The following is an 18,670-nucleotide window of genomic DNA, read 5'->3' as shown; positions in this document are numbered from 1 at the left end:
GGGATGCCTCGTGGAAGCAAGGGAAGGAATACTTATCGAGTCCAATGAGACTCAGGCTCACCTCGTCACTTGAACGATTTCATCATCACCATAGCCGCCCAAGGCCAAGAGCACACGAGCGACTCGCTCGACCGACTGCTTTGATCTTGAGAAACGGTGCTTTGCACAGAGATGTCCAGAGGATCGAATGCAAGCGCCGTAGAGTTTACACTTTACCACTTGGAGATACGTGGGTCGCGGAGTGATCCAACTCATGAATACCCCATCACGTGAGCCAGCGGATGGAACCAGCGACAGAGCCAACGGATGGAGCCAACCGCGACTCCCACCAAGCACAAGTCCAGCCAAGGCGGGGTTGTCACTCCTCGCGACCGCATCTGGAATCGTGCTCTGCTCCCCCCCCCATCTCACCGATCCCGCCCGCCGCCCAACACGCCATGAGCACCAAGACCAAGGCTCCGACAAAGTCCAGCACCAAGATCAAGCTCAAAAACCTCAAGCGAGTCGAGGAAAAGGAGAAGGAACATGAGCCGCCGATCGAGGAGCATTTCATCCTGCGCATGGCGCCTGGTCCCGACAACGATGCGCTGCGAGAGGCCGTCAGGTCCCGCGAGCCCCTGGACGACCTATCGTTTCGGTTCCATGGTAGCGTCTAGATCCTGCTCTTGCGTCCTCGGGGTAGATCTACCGATTGTCGACAGCCCAGCTTCCACCTTGCTACTTTCGCTACGGCTGACTCCCGCCAATCCCGGTGATCGCCAGACAGTCGGCGGACGACGCTTCAATATCGAGGCAACCGATACAGCGCCAAGCTGGTCGATCTGCCATGCATCATCGAGTCGCAGAAGACGCTGGATAGCAAGCAGTTCTACAAAGTTGCAGACATCTGTCAGGTAACCGGCCCGCTCCGGCGATCCATGTCCGGTTTGTCCACGGATGCACCAGTGGTAGAGGGATGTCTCATGTTGATGATGCACTTGGCACCCGGGCTGATTTTCATTCAATATCGGCAATCTGCCACATAGATGCTTGTTGTTGACGGCCCCGAGAAGGCCGACCCAGTTACAATCCGAAACACACCCTTAAACCACGACGACTACATCTGGCCCGATGGCCTGACACCGCCGCTCAAGAACTGCCGAAAGCGACGTTTCCGGAAGCGCATATCCAAGCGAGTGAGTGTTGATCGGCTGTGGGCGCCTCGGAGGCGTCTCATCAAGACCTGGGGTGCTGGCGATCGAAGCTAACTCTCCCTAATGCTCCAGGCCATTGAAAAAGTCGAGAGAGAAGTTGAGCGGCTACTGCAGGCCGATGCCGATGCCGACGACGTGCATTATGGTGGGTATCGAGCTGCTGAGCTGGTCCCAGGCCAATTTGGCTGCTAACCATCAATACGGGACCGGACCCTCCAGAGATCTGCGATGCCACACCCGACATCTTTGAAAACCCCGAGGACGAGGCTGACGTCGGGTACGGCAGCGACATCGATCAGGACGAAGGCCACGAGCCTGCAGATCGAGATATGAGCGATGAGGATGTCGACGACATAATTGCCGAGGCACTGGATGCGGACGACGGCGACATGGAGCTGGACGAGCAGGAAAAGGAAGAAGACGATGACGATGAAAGCTCCCAGAGCGACAGCGACGGTGATAGCGACGAGTCCGACGACGGAGAGCCAGGTAATTGAACCCCAGAGGGGGTTGCTTTAGCCGCAGCATCGGTACAGGCGAGCGGAGGAGCGAGCAAGTGGAAACTGATCCTGCGAATTACCCACATCTCCAGACGAGGCATCACAACGCCGCCACCAAGTGATTCAGCTCCAGGAGGAGCTGTCGGATTTCAACGCCAAACTCTCGGAGAAGAAGCTCGAGATATCAAGGACGGTCAATCCAATCATGAAGGTACAGCACCTTGCAGTGAGGCGATCGGCTCGGCTGTTGCTGAATGTCTTGATATGATCCGGTGTCCTCTGCGCTCATGACAACGGCCAACACTCGCTCCTTGAATACCTGAATGCACAGAAACGTCTGGAAGAAATCGTGCGCAAGCTCGAGCAGGAGATACGTATCAAGAACGACCAGCTGGAGGGCGCCAGATCAAAATAGAGCTGGCATCGACTGCACGTCGTGAGCAATGTGGCTCCATCGACTGCACCATGACGCTTGATCGCCCAAGACGAGCTTGGCGGCGGTGCCTGGTGGAAACACTGCAGTTCGATGATCCAAACGAGATTACATCTCCCATTGATGACTGCTGCCCCCCCCCGACCACAGCCTGCATGCTCAATCCCGACAACTGGATGTCCCGTTTACTTCGGAGAGACGCTGTATTGCTTGTTGTGCATACACGTTCAGTTTGTTTGGCTGGGACGAGCCCTCCCTCAGCAGTACGGCAGGCATCGATGGCATCGGTGCGCCCTCGGCGGCGATCAGGCCAAAATACGACGCTGGTACATTTGCTTGATCTCCCGCCAGATTTGGGTGATTCGGGCATCAATGTGATCCGTAAACACGACGGCGTCCAGAGTGACAAGCATAGTATAGATGTCCTTCTCGAACTGGGAGTGACAGAGCCAGTGGAGGTCAGTAGATGGGGAGGGTGAAACTTGGTGTACATGCAAGTATCGACAAGTTGGCTAGCCGGAGTACCAGCGAGGTGACTTACATTGCGGCCAACCTCGCGGAAGTTGCCGACAACCCATCGCCACCAGATAGTGTTCTGAGGCACGATGCCCTGCGACTCCATGCTCTGGATGTATCGAGTGATGAGGTCGATGAAGCGCTGCAGAGAGGTGGTCGTGGTCAACGATTGCCATGTTTCGCGTGCTGTCATCGGAATGGCCGATAGGCAGTCGCCATGCGGACACCAAAGTGGCGCAAAATACCTGGAACACGAGAATGAATGCCTCCTTCTTCTCACGATTGGTTGTCGACAGCGAGTTCTCCAAGGTCTGGACCAGCTGAAGCGACTCCTCTACAAGATATCGAGGTGAGTCTGGTCAGCTGCGGCCACGGCAATAGGACGACCATGGATCCAGCTCGAGAAATAGCCAACTCTCCTACACAGCCCGTTGGCTCCAGACTGCCCTACCGTTGGTCGAGAATTCGTCGCGGTTGCGAGTAGCCGCGAGCTTGATCTGAATCTGCTCCGACTTGAGATTGATCTTGGACAGGATGTTCTTGAGGGTGGTCCAGATAAACCATCTGGTCGAGGGATAGATCGCAAACAGGACGTCAGGTATTTGTGGCAGCAGAATCTGCAGACAAGAGGGGCGTGTGCGAATTGCAGGCAGCCAGGCAGGCTCCATACCTCGAGTAGTGCTCGGCGAGCACCTCCTCGCTCAGGACCCACGAAATGATGCTGCTGGGATCAATCACGCGGTAGTTCATCATCTTGTCCAGCACGATCTCGAGGAACTGGGTGTTGTGTCTCCAAAAGTTGGCAATGATGGCAGTGCTGTGCAAGCGGGCCTCGGACGTTCTGTTGAGCTTCTGCAAAACTACGAGATATCTGCACGGATAGGGCGAGGCTTAATACGGCTCGTATTTGCTGCCACTGCTACTGCTGCTGCCACTGCCACTGCCACTGCTGCCACTGCTGCCACTGCTGCTACTGCTGCTACTGCTGCTACTACTGCTACTGCCACTCCTTTGCCCGGCCTACTGTCTGGCTGCGGTCGGGAATGTACCGTCACCGGTAGACGGCTCCAAACTCACCGCTCGATGATGTTGAGAATATGACTGAAGCTTTTGCATCCGTTTGAGAGCAGACACTGCAAAAACACGTCCCGGACGAGCTGGGCGCCATTGCCATCGGTGTAGGCGTCGTCGGTGCTCATGGCGTTCTCGTTATCGATCGACATGCCTGATCCGTGGCGCGAGATTCGCAGGAGAATCGCCTCCACTTCTTCGATCGGCTTCTTCTTGTTCATAGCTGCCAACAGCTCAGTTGCCAACGCAAACGTCTCGGCGTCTGGCCAACAGATATCCGTTAATGGCCCAGCCCTGAACGAGAGCTGCTGGCCAACGAAGCGGCAGCAACTCTCCCTCTGCAGAAGCGCAGTCGACAGAACATGCGACCGGGCCTACCTCCACATTGCTCGGCATCCTCATAGACAAAGACTGGAGCCGGCGCCTCCGAGGGGAAGATCGGAAACTCGCCGCTCTGGAAGCTCTCGGGGACGGCTTCCTTGACTCTCTCATAGTACGACAGACGGATGCAGCGCTCCAGGGTCTCGCGAATGAAGACAAACTGAGCAGAAGTAGGGTCTTGGATGGCCGGCTCCCTATAAGTGTGTCGACAGCCGGGTCAGTGCACGCACCCAGGGAGATGAGGCAGTGCCAGGTGGGGACCGTCTGGAGAGCCTGTTTCATCAAAAATCCAGACGGCGCGTGCTTACCAGTCGTGCCACTTCCAGATGAAGCCAAAGTTGCTGAGATGGTGGGCAAACCACTCGCCAAGGCGCTTGATGCTCTCGACATCGGTGCCAGCGTGCGCGCCTTCGCGGGAGTCGAGCCGGGCATAGAGGATCTTCAAGGCGCGTGCAAAAATCGAAGGCGCCTTGTCCTTGGCATTTCGACACAGGTTGCCGAGGAGCATCGCATAGTATACCGACTTTTCCTGGCTCCGAGGCAGCTTGACGAGCTCACAGTACAGACACTCGATCGTGGTCTCGAGCGGAATGTAGTTGTGCTCCTCGATGTACTGGGTGTTCAGGAAGTCTGGCAGCGCAAGCAGGTAGTTGGCGCACTCGCGGTGGTTGTGCGGGAAGAGATGAATAATGTCCGAGGTAATGTCGTCGAGGATGAAGCGTGCAATCGTGCCGGTCGCAGGGAGGTGCACCTTGCCCTCGGGGATCAGCGAATCGTCAAAGATCCAAAACTTGGGCTCTTGGTATGGGAAGCGACTGCTCTCGGAGTCGGGCGGCAGCGAAAACTCGCGGAGTTCATGCTTTGCCCGGCACGTCAAAGTGGGGGGCAAAGTCCGTGGCGAATGCAGCGAGAGCGATCGGTGACAAGAATCAGCATTTACGCTCTGGGCGATAGAGAAGCAAGGCGGATACGGCCGATGCGTTGCCTTGAAAGGCGTGCCATCGAATGGAACCCAGCCACGGCAGTGTAGACCCTGGATCGCATCCAAAGAGCGCAGAGTCGCAAGAGTGCTCGGGCTGCATTGATGATCGTCCCTCACCTGCAGCTCCTGGTTGAAGAGGTCCTCAAAATAGCTATATGGTTTCAGCAGGATACCTGTTTCCCAGTTATCTTTGCGTAGGTCAAGGATCTGGGCCCACAACAGGTCCAGGAACTGCAGAGGCGTCGGTAGTCAGATCAGATCAGATCAGATCAGGTCAGATGGGGTCAGATCAGGTCGGATCAGATGGGCCAGATTGAGTCAGGTCAGATGCGGTCGTTCGCGTAGCAGAGTCGCACGCACATCGAGCTGGGGGTAGGGGTCGTCGGCGACAGCGCCTCTGTTGATCTTGAGAGCTTCAAGCACGACTTGGCCGCCGGAAGCCTGAGCGATGGCAGGTCGCTGGGACACGTAGCCCTCGATGGTCTGGAGGACTCTGTCAAAGTCGTCCCTGGCGCGGTCGCTCAGCTGGGGAGCAACCTACAGTCCGAGCAGTCCAGTGTTAGCAGCTGTGGCATTCGGTCTTTGAAGGTTACCAAGCCAGAACATGGCGAGCTGCAGGATTCGATACAGACCCAGGGGATCGAGGCAAGGACAATGTACACAATCGCATCGACCCGCTCCATACGAGGGTTGGGCTCTGACATGACTCGAAGGAAGCCGTCGTAGAGGGCAATGAGGCTGCCGGGCAGAACGACGTTGGCATTGACGAGCTCGGCAAAGTAGCGCAGCTGAATACCAGGGCCCACAGGCGAGAGAAGGCAGAGTGATCGTCAGCGACGCTGCGCAAACAACACCTCGGTTGGTCCGAGATAAGGTCCATGTGCAAGTGTTCGATCCGCAGAGCGGTGGATGCTGCTTGCACCGAGCCAGGGCATATCCGAGCCCAGCCGCGGAAACCATACCAGCAACTTCACGGATCTCCAGTTGCCGCCGGCCAAGGCCTCGTCCATGGCATCGCTCAGGCAGGAGAGAATGTCGCCGCCAATATCAAAGTTCTTGGTGTTGACGATGCCCGTAAGCGTGGCATAGATGCTCGTTTTCATCGGAAGCTCGGTAATGCTGGATCCAGGCAGCCCGGATAGCCCACAGTTAGTGCGGATGCTCGGCGTGTTCGGCGAATGGGGATGCAGGCAGGGGCGGGGTCTGCCCAGTCGAGGGTCATTGGCACACACCAGTGCTTGAGGCCCTTTAGGATCGTCTCCTTGTTGTCATGGTACTCCTTCTCCAGGACGGTCACCAGCACCTCGAGGTTGCTCTTGGTCTGGGGGGCCTGTTGTCGTTGGCAGGCGAGACGCACAGCGGATGCAAGGTCAGCCCAGCGCAACAGCCCGACAAGAAGGACAGACGAGCAGATGCATGCGACGAAACGGTGCGCATCGACAGGCCCGACCTTGTCGCCAACTTTGACGAGTAGAGACGTCAGTCTCTCTTCCAGCTCCTCCTCCTTGGTCTTGGGAGGCGGCGTGTAGTAATGCGAGCGCCGGTTGCCCTTATAGGGACCAAAGCGATCTCGTCTCGAGCCTGAGTCGGGCATGAATGGATCAGCTGCCACCCACAAACGCCTGCGCATATTCTCGCTGTGGAGCGATGCACTCTGGAGAGCCGCGCGGCTCTGCCATCGGAGCCTCGTTCACCCAGAGACGTCCGAGCAGATATCCAGATCGAGATCTTGTCCAAGCAGCAGCAACAGAGCAGCAGGACTCGTCTGCGCGCCGCTCGACCGCACAAGCCGGCGACCCGCAATACCGACCATCGCCGTTGTTTGTCCTCTTGTAGTTCGAGTATCGTCCCCCGGGATAGTCCATGCTGCGGTGCGTCGATCGTCGAGGTTGCAGATGATGGATGGCGACGACGAGGGCGCCGCGGCGTTCTCCAGATCGGTTTTTTCGTGGTGCGGGCCTGGCCAATCGGCGCCGCGGCTGGGCTCGCAGCCAGCGAGAAGGCTCTCGGCCAGCGAGGCGCCTCTCGCTGCGGGGGCGGATACGGATCCATTGTCGCACAAGGGGTTGCTGATCGAAACCGGCGCCGAACAGAACCTGCCATGATCCCGCGACTCTGCGATGCGAGCGTGCAGTGCAGCTCCAATTCCAGCACTGAATGCCACAGATGCACTGATTCACTATCATCATTATCGGTGCGGCAGGGCAGAGGTGCGGAGGCGATGCCGGGACACGCGGGCAACCGGGCAGAATCCCCGATCCGCAAGGTTCGGAACGAGCCGATGGTTTTGGATTTTTGGCGGCCTCTGGGCGACATGGCTTCTCCGGCGGAAGTGGCGGGCTCTCATGAAGCCGCCGAGCAGCGCATGTGGGTCCGGAGGCCCGGCCGCCCATATCAAGCATGCCGCCACCAGTGCTCGCCCCATCCATCCAACCTCGCTGCTCATTGCCACTCGGCAACGCCAGAATGATTCGCCTGAGTCGCCTGGGCTTTGGTCTGCCATCATTCCCACGATACGACGGCCTGTTCTACGCGACAATCCTCGTCGCTTTGACGATGCTGCTGATCACCAGCCGAGCCCTCAGCCGGTCTCCTGCCCTCCTTCTGGTCGATTCGGATCTGCCAGGGGCGGGCGAACTGCCCGTCTGCCCGGGGTTGGACAGACCCATGGCTCCTATCAGCCATCTCCTCTCAAACGACCACGCCGAACAACGACTGAATCGCGCGCCGATCCCGCCGCTCTTTCACTTCATCCTCTACAACCGCAATCTGTCGCATCCGGCGTTCCTGTGCTCGCTCGAAGCTGCGATCCGAAGCAACCCCGATGTTCAAGTCGTCCTCTATACCGCAGACCCATTTGAGCTCCACGCCTCGGCCAACGCATCGACCTATTGGAGCTCGGCCATCTTTTCCAAGCGGCTGTGGATCAAGCGCCTGGATCACAAGCACATGTTCAAGGGAACGCCGCTCGAGGGTTGGTTCAACCAGCGATGGCACACCTTCTCGCACTGGATCGACCAGAACCTCAGCAACGCCTTCCGTCTGGCGGCCCTGTGGCGGCATGGCGGCATCTATCTCGACATGGATATCATCTCGGTGCGGCCCTTCCCGCTGGGTCATCGGCTGCTAGTGCTCGAAGACGAGTCTCTCATCAACAACGCTGTCATGGCGTTTCCGCCAAAAGACCCGTTCGTTGCCCACATGATTGAGGAGTTTATCAACCGGTTCAACGGCTGGAACTGGTGGGTTGTTGTTGGATCATATCGATGCAGCCGCAGATCGACGACTGAGTGCTGCCGTGTGCTGCCGTGTGCCATCTAGAGTCACAGAGTGTCTAGCGAGCAATTACAACACTGCTGCGGTCGCTGTCTGAGGCTGAGGCGGTCCGTAGTCGGTCTCGAATTCACACGATGCTGTTCACATGCCAGGGCCGAAAATGGGCCTTATGCCGTCACCCGAACTTTCCGCCAGCAGTGCCTCGCTGCCCAGAATGCCTCCGATCCGCTGACGACCTGGGACGGCCAGTATCCTCCCGGAGTCGATCCCAGCTGCCATGGCCTGGTCATCACCCGGAACCAGAGCTTCTATCCGGTGCACTGGTCCGACTCAAGGCTGTTCATCCAGCCCGCCGCACAGCACTGCCGCCACATGGAAGCCATTCACCACAACTCGATCGGCGTTCATTGGTGGCATAAGGGCTTCGAAAACGATACCCTTCTGCCGAGCGAGTCTGTCCTGGGCACGCTCTTCCACAACCACTGTCCGAGGCTCGTGGAGGTGTTTGGATGGGACGGAATACTGTAGCCGCCGGTGGCTCAGGGCAGGATCGCAATCTTGCCATAGATATTGTCAACGTTCCGCTACAAATGCATGTCCCTGCGTCGCTGACCGAGCGCTGTCTCCTGCGGATGCATTTGTTCACGGAAGAGTGACTGATACCGCCCTCGGGCTTGTCGCTGAGCCATGTTGCTCACGAACCCATTCAATACAAATGCAATTGTCCCGCACCAACCGCACACAGCAGAGCTTTCGTACTTCATTTGGAAGCGCTGCCGAATCCGCTTCCCAGGCACCCATACACTCTCACGCGCTGGATGCACGGTGCTCTGTCATTGCGTTTTGATTACCTATGATGTATTGAGTGCTCTCAAGGGCGCTTGGTTGTGAAGAGTTGGTGGGACACATGCCCTGGTCGGCTACAGGGAGAGTCTGTTGGAAGGCAGAGTGCCCCGATCGGCCCAGTGGAGGAGAGGCTTTCCACGGCTCCTGAAGCTCCCCTCCCCTTGTAGTTGGACGCGGTGCTTATTGCTCATTCTCGATGACGGCAGCGGCACCCATGCCAATGCCGACGCACATCGAGACCAGGCCGTACTTGGCCTTTTGTCTCTTGAGCTCGGGCATCAGCGTGGCGACCTGGCGAGCACCCGTAGCACCCATGGGGTGACCAAAGGCAATGGCACCGCCTTTGGGGTTGACCTTTTCGACAGGAATGCCGAGCTTCTTGACACAGTACACGGCCTGAGAGGCAAATGCTTCGTTGATCTCGTAGACGTCAATATCGCTGATCGAAAGTCCAACCTGCTTGAGGACGGCGGGGATGGCCTTCTCGGGTCCGATGCCCATGATCTTCACAGGGACACCGACAACAGAAAAGCCCAGCCAGCGACCGAGAATGGGCAGACCTAGGCGCTCAGCAGCACTGCGACGGGCGAGGAGAACTGATCCGCGGACAGACGAGGGAAACGACGGAAGAGTGCGATCAGCATGTGCGCTGGACTGTCCTTTCAGCGGCGTTGGCAGCCGCATCAAAGCAGCGAGCAAGCATCTAGTGCCTCCTTACCGGCAGCAGCACCATCGGTGACCTGGGACGAGTTTCCGGCGGTCGACGAGCCGTTGGGCTTGAAGGCAGGGCGGAGCTTGGCCAGGGTCTCGGCGGTGGTGGCACGGATGCCATCGTCCTTGGTGACGACAGTGCCGTCGGGCAGGGTAACGGGGACGATCTCGTCGTTGAAGAGGCCTTGCTTCTGGGCGTTGGCAGCCAAGGTGTGGGAGCGCAGAGCAAAGGCATCCTGCTCGACACGGGTGACCTTGAACTGCTCGGCGACGTTCTCCGAAGTGATACCCATCGGGGTCATGCTATCGGGCAGAGCGAGCAAGCGTCAGTAGCAATCGGGAATGCAACAGCCGCGACCAGCAGCAAACAGCGCAGCTCGAGATGCAACACCTACACGTCGGCAATCTCTTGCTTATCCGTCATGGTGGGCGAGAGATCCGAGGGCATCGCGCCAGGGCCATAATACATGGTCATGGACTCGACACCAGCGCCTGCGCGTGGGATCGAGACGAATGAATCAGCGAACAGATCAAAGGATATGATACCAAATCGCCGGCCGGGTGGGTGCTGGCCGCCGGATACATACCAATGCCGATGTCGATGTAGCCCGCCTTGATGGCAGCAGCGACGTTGGCGCAGGTCGTCAGGCCACTGGAGCACTGTCGGTTAACGGCAGCAATGGCGCACTTGTCGGGGAAGCTGGAGAGACGCTGCTGGTTAGACTCAAATGGGCCGAGTGACTCCTGTGGCGGAACCATCGGTGCACGGCGCAGTGCTCTCGAACTGCCGAGCGAATCGGATCGGCAAAGATAGCGTTGTGAACCATTACTGGGACTTGCAATCGCATGGCTCAGTACTCACCCCGCATAGAGAGCAGCCATTCGGGCGGTGGTGACGCCGGCACCGGGCATCAGGACATTGCCGATCTGGATATCCTCGACCAGAGAGGGGTCGATTTTGGACTTTTCCCGCAGGGCCTGGTGGACGACAGAGGAGCACAAGAACGGTTAGGAAGGTGAGTGGCGACTATGAATGCAGCCAGGACGGGGTTGGCCTGAACACCTTGAGCTCGGTGGGGCGTTGAGCTTTACCTTGAGGACACTGGCCATGATGTATTCGGGATGGGTTTCTCTGAAGGCACCCTTGCCGCCCTTGGTGAGGGCACTTCGGTATGCACTGGTGATGGCGACGATGCGGATGGCGACGATGCAGATGGCGACGATGCAGATGGCGACGATGCAGATGGCGGTCAGCGCGTTTATCGCTCAGGATGCCAGAGACAACTTGGCGCTGAAGCCACCAATATCATGCACATGAATCGAGGGGGCAGCGTTCATCGGGCGGGGATGGCAGGGCCAACAAATCCGAACGACATTGCAACCATCGCCCACTCACGCGCAGATTACGACGTCGTCAGGGCTCTTGGCGGCATGGGCTGGATGCCGATCGAGGAGGGAGGCGGTGTAAGAACAGAGGAATCAGCGATTGTTGTTGCAAAGCAGGACACGGACATCGGTGGCCCCAGGTTGTCGCTTGTCCGGGTGCAATGCTCTTGGCAGATGCAGGACATGAATTACCGGCAGGAACGGGCTTGCCGCCAGTGGACAGATGGCTGGCCAGGACGTTGGTGCGGCGGAAGGCAGAGTCGGCAGACATTGTGGGAGCAGATGGCGACGAAGAGGCAGACGGGCGAGTGCGATCGTTGGCAGAGGCTTTGGATGGAGGAGGTCTCTGGGCAGCGGGGGCCGGCGACGCTTTTATACCTGCCGACAACCAACGTGACGGCCGGGCGGTGTTTGCAGCCCCGGCCACTTGCATGTGCGGACAGCGTCGGAACAAAGGAAAAGCAGATTCTGCACTTCACGTGCGAGCCAACAACGATTGCCAACAACGATTGCCAACCACGGCTTCCAACCACGATGGTCAACAGCCGGTCCCATTGCGGATGGCCGAAAGCATTGTCAAAGTTTTCTTTGGTCGCCACAAGCCCCTCTGCTGGAATGCGTCTCGATCTCCCTCTCGGTCTCCCTCTCGATCTCGCCAATCATCCTCTGCCTCTCCCGATCGTCAGAGCCGGCCATCACCCACCAGCATCCGTGATCGGCATCGCCCTCCACCAACCCAGGCCAACGCCCTCGCTTTCACATTCCTCCCACGCTCCCCGCCGGTCATGCGGATGCCATGCCGGCGCTGGGCTCGCGGCCGTTTCACATTGGCTGCCCCTGTGATTCCGCCGCTTTCGCCCAGAGTTTGTGTGGCCGCGCTGTTCCCACACACCTCGTATTGCCCGGCTGTCGCCCGGGTGGGATTGCGCCTGTTCGCTCCAGGCCGTGCTCCGTAATCCGCTGCAGCCCGCTCACGCCCTTTCGGCAGGTCTGTCGCTTCTTCGGTCACCGCATCAGAGGCATTCAGAGCTTCCACTGGCTTTCAGGGCTACTTGAACTGCATCTCCTCCCAGCCCCACATGCACACTCGGCCCAGCATCCGCATCACCCCCCAGATCGTCCATTTCCCATGCCCGAGCCTCAACACAAGCCACCTGCAGACAATTACCATCCAGAATGTGTCAAAGTCCAAGCTGCGCGTTCTGATTTCGGTCGTGGCTTCGCCCGTGTTCAAGCTGCATCTCAAGAAGAAGGGCGATCTGATCCCCGGCGACTCGGAGGAGCTGGATGTGATCTTCAATCCTCCGGAATGGATATATTACCATGACGTCGTTACCATTTACTCCTCGGCTGGGGACGCTTACCAGGTACGCGTGTCTCAGGGACCGCTGCTGCTGCTGCTGGAGGAATGACCGACCCGCAACTAACCACAGCCGTATCGCGATGCTCGCAGGTTTCGCTGCACGGTTCGTAGCTGGTCTGCACTCAAGACTTCACTCAAGGCTTCACTCACCGAAGCGAGCGCCGCAGATCGTATGGATAGACTCGAGCTGAGGGAAGCCCCCAAGTATCTGATCTGTGCATGCATCTCTGCGGATGAGCAGGTTACCCAGCCATCCGCAACATCATTCCCAAGCAGATCCGGTTTGATCCTTGCCCCATTGGCGAAGCAGCGAAGCAGATCATCATGCTCCGGTCGCAAATCCCGGTCGAATTCGACTATGAGTTCTATTTTGAGGACGCTCCCGAGCCCAATCCCTTCACCGTTTGGCCGCGGAAAGGTACCAACTCTGTCCTGGCTCTCGGCACATGGGCATCAGTCGCACTTGTCCTTGAGCGGTTTCTGAGCCCTTTGGTACTTCCAGGAACCGTTCACGTTGGCTCCGAAACACCTGTTACTATCCAGTTCAGTCCAACAAACTTGCGCAAGACAACGGCTCGCCTGGGACTCATGACTTCTCAGCTGGCCGCACAACCACATTGCTGCCGGTTGATCGGCACGACCCAATTGCTGCTCCCGGACTTGCTGAAAGCGTCAGTATCGCCATACATCCGAGACTCAGGGCACAGCGTTTGAATCGGCGCAGTGTTCTTGACCGATTTCTCTTCATGGTATCTAAACAATTTCTTGGCGGCAACCTCACCTCACAATAGGCACGACACCGAGAGCGAGGAAACGCCGACCGCTCCCATGGAGGCAACACATTCCACTGCCTCCGAACGGAAGCATGGGCGAAGAAGGGGAGGCAAGCGGCGTCGTCCTTCAACTAAGACCAAGAAAACGGCCGAGTCCAGTCCAGGTTTGCCGCTTGAGCTGTGCTGCTGCTGCTGCTGCTGCTGCTCTTGTCCCGCCACTGCTGTCCAAACGGTCGGCAAACCCAATGCGACTCTGCGATGGTTGCTGGCACATAATGTCTTCGCTGCGTTGGCAATTCATGATCCGCTATACCTCGGGTCTCAGTCAAGGAGCGCGACCTGTTTGCCATGGATGTGCAGAACCGGGTATGGGCGACTGCTTGGAATTCTGTATCGTCAAGCACCACCAATTACAACACACAAGAATCGTTTCGGAACGCAGTTTCATATTACTTACATCCCAATCCATCCCTCCGCCCTGGTTCATTCCTTGCAGAAAGAGCTTGAAAAATCAAAGGAGCTGCGCCGCTTTGTGTGCCTTGGAGAAGGGGCCTCGAGCGTCTCGGTGCCGATTGTCGAAGGTAGCGATCGGCCTTGGCGCCTGATTGTGTCGCTCGCATGCACGGGCTGATGTCTGTTTGTGATTTGTTTGCGCAGACGACAACGTTGTCGTTGAGTGCCTCGAAGACAACCTCCGTGTCGTTCCGAGCGCCGCGACAGTGTTCAACAACACCCGGGTCGTCATCGTCAATGAACAGTCGCTATCGCTGCATCATCTCTCGCGGCGAGACGACGGGGAGTGGCAGAACCAGGTCCGTATCCAGCCCAGACATGTGCATGTGCATCGTATGTGTATGAACGGCGACAGAGCAGCGCCCATGTCATTCATCATCACGGTTCATTCCGGCATGTGCGATCCAGCAACGGGTCGAGAATTTATTCTACCAGGCGGTCTGCACCGTCATCATACGGAAACGGGCAGATAGACGCCTTGCCAAGTTGAAGCGCTTATTTGAGACTGGTAAGTGGCGGCCATCTGAGCTACACACAGCGATTTGAGCTGCATTCAGCGATCTAGGCTGCATACAGCGATCTGGGCTGCATACAAGGGCACCGCCGATTCAGGCGGAGCAAGTCGAGCGCACAGGCAATCTGACCGAGCGCCGATTCGAAAGATCTCGACGATCCCAAGAGCCTGACGACACGATCAAAGCCGCTCAATGTCGAGTGCGTGAGCCACATCCTCGACGAGTGTCTGGCCATGGGAGCAAGACCACGAACTGCGCCGCCAAAAGTATCCCGAAGACCTTGTTTCCTGGTAACATCCGTCGCTGCTTTGCTGTCTATGGGCTTTGGATAGCACTGACAAAAGGCCATTGCTGTGCTTGGAATGGGCTTGATTCTTGGTCGTCGCTGTTGTGACTGACTATGGATGGATGCTTGTTCTGGCGGCTCCGATTCAAGACCGAGTCGCCCATCAATGCCGTCGATGCGATCAAGCATGTAAATCTCCTGAGCCCGGCCAAACTTACGCCTGTGGTAGGCTGTCATGGCATCACCTCGCCTGGCTGGCACTGGCGTGAGACACTAGCGCATTGCCATCAACTGTATGAGCTCTGACAAACCGCCTTGCATTGGCAGACGATCCCGTATGAGATTCAGCACGGCTACAAGCCAATCGAGAGACCCAACCCCAACCTGTTCTCCGCTCCGATCCCAAGCCGCTCCCTGCGAGCCCTCGACACGACTGGTGCGCATCCATGTCGTGTCAGCCTTGGACTGATTGCGCTTACTCGATTATTTGCTGAGGCGGTGTTGCGTTTGTGCATGACAGAGAGGAGCTCTCCAAACCGGACGGATCTGTCGACCGAGACGATTCCCGAGCTCTTCAAGAAGCGCCCACCTGGGCCAATTTCGAGCTGGGTGAGTGCAACCTAAGCAAGACGTCGGCGATGATGTCTGGACAGAGATTCATCGTGCGCTATCCATCAGTCTGACACGTCCAATGCACGCCCCATAGAACCCATATGCAGATCTCAGCCAGTCGAGGACTCCATCAACAGGATACACAGAAACCGATCCAGAGTACTCGCTCTGCGCCAAAGGGCTGCTTTCGCTTGAAAGCATGTCGACGGTGCAGGACGCCACGGAGCGGCTGAGAAAGTGCTGCATCGAAATGTGTCTTGCCCTGAACTATCTTGAGGAAAGTGACAGCCGTCTCGGGTGAGTCTCGCTCGCCTCCAGTCCTGGTCCTGGTCCTGGTCCTGGGATGGGCCGACTCAGATACTGCTTGATCACCTGCGGCTGTTGTTAACGCCGCTTGCCTCGTCATCGATGTGCACCCAGAGCCACCAAGGAAGCCGGTAGGCCGTCCGAGGTCCCATGGAACTCAGTGGATTCCGGATTCAGGTACGAATACTTGGCCAACGGCGATTGCCGGGCTCTGTTGATTGTCGGGTGTCGTCGAATCTTGGGCTTTGCAGACGCCTGAGCATTGCGATAGACGCTCACGCCAAGACCCGATTGATTCTCGGTCGCCTCGTGCAGATACAATCCCAAGCCCATCGAGCACCTTCCATCCGTGCCTACATTCGACCTCATCTTCACCGAGTTCCCTGCGTTCCCAGATACATAGCCACCGGACTGAATGTTGGAGATTTCAAACAGTTTACTTCATACAGCTCTGCCGATAGTGAAGGGAAAAGTGACATGCAAGGGCAATAAATGGATAGGGGCGAGCAAATATGGCTCAAAGTAGGAAAGGAGGAGGAGAGGGGTGGGGAGGGCAGGTGCAACACAACCTTGGTTCTATCCTGGAAAAATCTGCCGCAGTGGTGAGGGCTGGAAGTTGAGCCCCAAAGGCCGCTGTCCTGCATCCACAGATGCCACAGCGCCTGCCCTTTAGTTTCATACATAGATAGCTGACCGCGCGGACAGCCCCTGCATCCAAGACGCGCATGCTGGAAAGCCCGTGCGGCTCCACGACATCACGCCTGGATGTTGTCCCGCTTCATTTGGAGTTCGGTCTGGCGCTGAAGTTCGATCATCTTGGAGCGGATGTACTCGGTGATGTTGGAGCGAGTCTCGGCAAGGTCCTTTCCTTGCAGCTTTGGAAGGAGATCCTTAAAGTCGATCGGCTCGCCATATGCCAGCACCAGGGTTTTGAACGGCCGCGGAAGGCGAATGCGACTGCTTTCTGGCATCACCTTGACCATGCCTGGCAGAATCAGATATGCGGCATACGAGGTCAACAGAGCATGGCGATACCGAGCTTGGATCTGTGTCTCGGAAACACCGTCGAGTCGCGCTGTTCCGCCGCTGTGCGCGTAGAGTGCTGCAGGCAACTCCATTCACCGGTTCGAGGCCGAGCAACAGCACACCCTGTCTGTCACGAGCACTACTCACCCTGAGACCAGATAAGAATGAGTTAGCTCTTCGGAATGTGGATGATTTGCCCGTCAATATACCTGCAAATGCGCAACTCGGCAGGGCGTAAAACTGCCGGATGCACGAGTGCAGGACAATAGGGGATACTCACCTTGTGCCAAAACGGGACTACAACCGGCGGCGTCTTGCTCTCCATGATCAGCCGGGCGACCCCCCACTTGAACCGGTCCATTTCATCTTCCTGGTTGATGCGCGCTGTCAAGGTAGATTTGGTTGTCGCTCCGTCAGAGCTAGACCTGGCTCCGTTCGATCGGGGTCACAGCAAGATGCGCAAATCCCTTCGCTCCAAATCGAAACCGCTCTACTCGGACTGATCGATGGCGCTCATCTGCGTTACCTTCCGAGAAGAGATGGACCTGCCATTCACAGCCAGCACGATTCAGTCAGACGGCTGCACAGAAGGCACCGACGCTCATGCACCCAAGATATGCAATTCAGAAAGGCAGCATACGCATCCAGTGAGGCCGCATACGCATCCAGTGAGACTCACCCATTGGTTGTTCTGGACCTTGTCGACCGCGATATCCATGGCGGGCTGGAAGATGCCGTTCCCGCGGACAATGGGGTAGACGTTCCCAGCAAAGAAGAACTTGCCTATCAGACTAAGTGCGGAAACGGACATCGGGTGAGTCGGCATGCATACAATCGCTGCAGATGCAGATACACGAACGGCCGTCACCATCCATGTGTGCATCTGTCCAACTGCCCATCTATCCGACTGGCGCCTTTGGACAGATCGAATGCCAAGCAGCTTGACAGCGACAGACAGCGCCCGATATTGAAAGAAAGCGCAGCACCCGATATTGGAAGATAGCACAGCGCCCGTAGATGCTTCGAGCGAGCGCATTCCGAGCGATCCCGATGATTCGCAGCATCGGTTTGCTGGCACCGGGACTGCCATGTTGCCACGATCATGTCCCATCCGCAGTCTCAGACCGAGGCCAAGTAAGTTGCTTGTGGTCCGGCATCCGCCCCTCTCCCTGCCGCATCGGGAAACGTACTCGTTGATAAAGACAACTTCCTTGGCTCCGAACGACCACCGCATCTTGTCCGGGTCGCCGAGCAGCACCGAGGTCGGCAGGATCGAAAACAGCATCGGGTCGTCCATGGTGGAGGAGTGGTTGGCGACGGTGATGAGGGGCCGCTCGCCGCGATTGCTGACCATATCAATGAGCCGCTCCTTGTGGAAGGTCTTGACGTTAAAGAAGAGCTTCAGCGACAGCTTGAAGAACATGCCCACCAGCCCTGTCGGTGCAGTCAGTTGCCAAAGTGAGTCGGAATCGCAGTGCGATCGGATAACTACGATCATCGCAAGTGTGGGAGACAGCTTTGCCGATAGAGAGGGCCGGGTGCTCGCTCGTACCGATAATGAAAATCCGAGCAGGCTTGGAGGGGCACTGGCGTTTCAGGTGCTCCACAAATGCATCGTGCTCGGCAGACTTGATGAGCGAGTGGCTGAACCGGCGATCCAGCTGCAAGGCGGTGTTGGGCGAGGACCACCGCACCGAGGCGCCCCACACGGGATGCAGGGTCGATCGTGGCGGCAGCACACACAGCGGAATGTGCCGATGCTGTCTCGCAGACCACCGGGCCGGGCAGGCAAGCGCTCTCATTGCGGCAGGCAAGCAAACAGGCAAACAGGCAGGCAGGCGGGCAGGCAGGCAGGCGGGCAGGCAGGCAGGCAGGCAGGTCGGTGTCGGTTGGAGACAAACTCGATCGGCTGCCCTTTGGGTTGTGTTTGTGCAGAAAAACCGGTTCCAGCCGCGCCGCATTCGAGCCAGCGCCTTCTGTC

General features: G+C 57.7%; 6 protein-coding genes across 6 annotated transcripts; 3 read left to right on the top strand and 3 right to left on the bottom strand.

Moving 5' to 3' along the window:
• The first annotated feature begins 375 nt into the window (after positions 1-375).
• Positions 376-2,270, top strand: BJ171DRAFT_83959 (TAFII55 protein conserved region-domain-containing protein). Its single transcript, XM_053115924.1, has 7 exons — positions 376-645; positions 763-893; positions 1,026-1,175; positions 1,266-1,338; positions 1,413-1,682; positions 1,786-1,904; positions 2,025-2,270. The coding sequence occupies exons 1-7, from the start codon at positions 438-440 to the stop codon at positions 2,106-2,108; spliced, it is 1,035 nt and encodes a 344-aa protein (XP_052967232.1). The 5' UTR covers positions 376-437; the 3' UTR covers positions 2,109-2,270.
• On the bottom strand, positions 2,207-6,986 carry BJ171DRAFT_83962 (armadillo-type protein). The gene is made up of 15 exons (XM_053115925.1): positions 6,887-6,986; positions 6,527-6,657; positions 6,309-6,406; positions 6,039-6,195; positions 5,709-5,864; positions 5,437-5,613; positions 5,194-5,307; positions 4,403-4,953; positions 4,092-4,288; positions 3,720-3,975; positions 3,313-3,513; positions 3,094-3,206; positions 2,888-2,976; positions 2,668-2,784; positions 2,207-2,560 (listed from the first exon to the last, which is right to left on the bottom strand). Exons 1-15 carry the CDS (start codon positions 6,939-6,941, stop codon positions 2,432-2,434), a joined length of 2,541 nt encoding a protein of 846 aa, XP_052967231.1. The 5' UTR covers positions 6,942-6,986; the 3' UTR covers positions 2,207-2,431.
• Positions 6,987-7,743: 757 nt separating this feature from the next.
• BJ171DRAFT_581358 (nucleotide-diphospho-sugar transferase) lies at positions 7,744-8,880 on the top strand (the record flags this gene model as incomplete). The annotated part of the gene is made up of 2 exons (XM_053114098.1): positions 7,744-8,318; positions 8,505-8,880. 2 exons carry the CDS (start codon positions 7,744-7,746, stop codon positions 8,878-8,880), a joined length of 951 nt encoding a protein of 316 aa, XP_052967230.1.
• Positions 8,881-9,162: 282 nt separating this feature from the next.
• On the bottom strand, positions 9,163-11,623 carry BJ171DRAFT_458851 (Thiolase, N-terminal domain-containing protein). The gene is made up of 8 exons (XM_053108391.1): positions 11,488-11,623; positions 11,306-11,345; positions 11,002-11,086; positions 10,772-10,887; positions 10,497-10,609; positions 10,305-10,401; positions 9,917-10,212; positions 9,163-9,794 (listed from the first exon to the last, which is right to left on the bottom strand). The coding sequence occupies exons 1-8, from the start codon at positions 11,564-11,566 to the stop codon at positions 9,379-9,381; spliced, it is 1,242 nt and encodes a 413-aa protein (XP_052967229.1). The 5' UTR covers positions 11,567-11,623; the 3' UTR covers positions 9,163-9,378.
• A 750-nt stretch (positions 11,624-12,373) lies between these two features.
• BJ171DRAFT_567759 (uncharacterized protein) lies at positions 12,374-16,076 on the top strand (the record flags this gene model as incomplete). The annotated part of the gene is made up of 15 exons (XM_053113485.1): positions 12,374-12,662; positions 12,749-12,761; positions 12,900-13,329; positions 13,450-13,595; positions 13,757-13,797; positions 13,928-14,012; positions 14,089-14,243; positions 14,353-14,452; positions 14,607-14,749; positions 14,896-14,970; positions 15,073-15,181; positions 15,266-15,354; positions 15,452-15,654; positions 15,778-15,840; positions 15,979-16,076. Coding segments are annotated over 15 exons (2,029 nt in total), but the record flags the coding sequence as incomplete, so codon positions are not given.
• On the bottom strand, positions 16,077-18,568 carry BJ171DRAFT_503117 (uncharacterized protein). The gene is made up of 6 exons (XM_053110839.1): positions 18,242-18,568; positions 17,880-18,123; positions 17,369-17,480; positions 17,216-17,234; positions 16,970-17,073; positions 16,077-16,649 (listed from the first exon to the last, which is right to left on the bottom strand). The coding sequence occupies exons 1-6, from the start codon at positions 18,489-18,491 to the stop codon at positions 16,419-16,421; spliced, it is 960 nt and encodes a 319-aa protein (XP_052967227.1). The 5' UTR covers positions 18,492-18,568; the 3' UTR covers positions 16,077-16,418.
• Between the last annotated feature and the right edge of the window lie 102 nt (positions 18,569-18,670).

Source organism: Polychytrium aggregatum (assembly GCF_025602895.1).
Source record: "Polychytrium aggregatum strain JEL109 chromosome Unknown BJ171scaffold_16, whole genome shotgun sequence".
In the NCBI taxonomy this organism is placed as follows: Eukaryota; Fungi; Chytridiomycota; class Chytridiomycetes; order Polychytriales; genus Polychytrium; species Polychytrium aggregatum.
Note: the sequence above shows the minus strand (reverse complement) of the source record. Positions and strands in the feature narration are given on the sequence as shown.

Excerpts from the sequence above, each read along its gene's own strand:
- BJ171DRAFT_83959 (XM_053115924.1), top strand. The coding sequence starts at position 438 with ATGAGCACCAAGACCAAGGCTCCGACAAAGTCCAGCACCAAGATCAAG. Across the intron at positions 1,176-1,265 it reads GGAAGCGCATATCCAAGCGA|GCCATTGAAAAAGTCGAGAG; the intron begins GTGAGTGTTGAT and ends CTAATGCTCCAG. Across the intron at positions 1,905-2,024 it reads CGGTCAATCCAATCATGAAG|AAACGTCTGGAAGAAATCGT; the intron begins GTACAGCACCTT and ends CTGAATGCACAG.
- BJ171DRAFT_503117 (XM_053110839.1), bottom strand. The coding sequence starts at position 18,491 with ATGAGAGCGCTTGCCTGCCCGGCCCGGTGGTCTGCGAGACAGCATCGG. Across the intron at positions 17,481-17,879 it reads GAAGTTGTCTTTATCAACGA|TCTGATAGGCAAGTTCTTCT; the intron begins GTACGTTTCCCG and ends TTCCGCACTTAG. Across the intron at positions 16,650-16,969 it reads TAGTCCCGTTTTGGCACAAG|GGCATGGTCAAGGTGATGCC; the intron begins GTGAGTATCCCC and ends CTGATTCTGCCA.
- BJ171DRAFT_83962 (XM_053115925.1), bottom strand. The coding sequence starts at position 6,941 with ATGGACTATCCCGGGGGACGATACTCGAACTACAAGAGGACAAACAAC. Across the intron at positions 6,658-6,886 it reads GAGGACAAACAACGGCGATG|GCTCGAGACGAGATCGCTTT; the intron begins GTCGGTATTGCG and ends TGCCCGACTCAG. Across the intron at positions 5,614-5,708 it reads TCCTTGCCTCGATCCCCTGG|GTTGCTCCCCAGCTGAGCGA; the intron begins GTCTGTATCGAA and ends CTCGGACTGTAG.
- BJ171DRAFT_458851 (XM_053108391.1), bottom strand. The coding sequence starts at position 11,566 with ATGTCTGCCGACTCTGCCTTCCGCCGCACCAACGTCCTGGCCAGCCAT. Across the intron at positions 11,087-11,305 it reads GACGACGTCGTAATCTGCGC|TGCATACCGAAGTGCCCTCA; the intron begins GTGAGTGGGCGA and ends CGCCATCACCAG. Across the intron at positions 10,213-10,304 it reads AAGCAAGAGATTGCCGACGT|CATGACCCCGATGGGTATCA; the intron begins GTAGGTGTTGCA and ends TCTGCCCGATAG.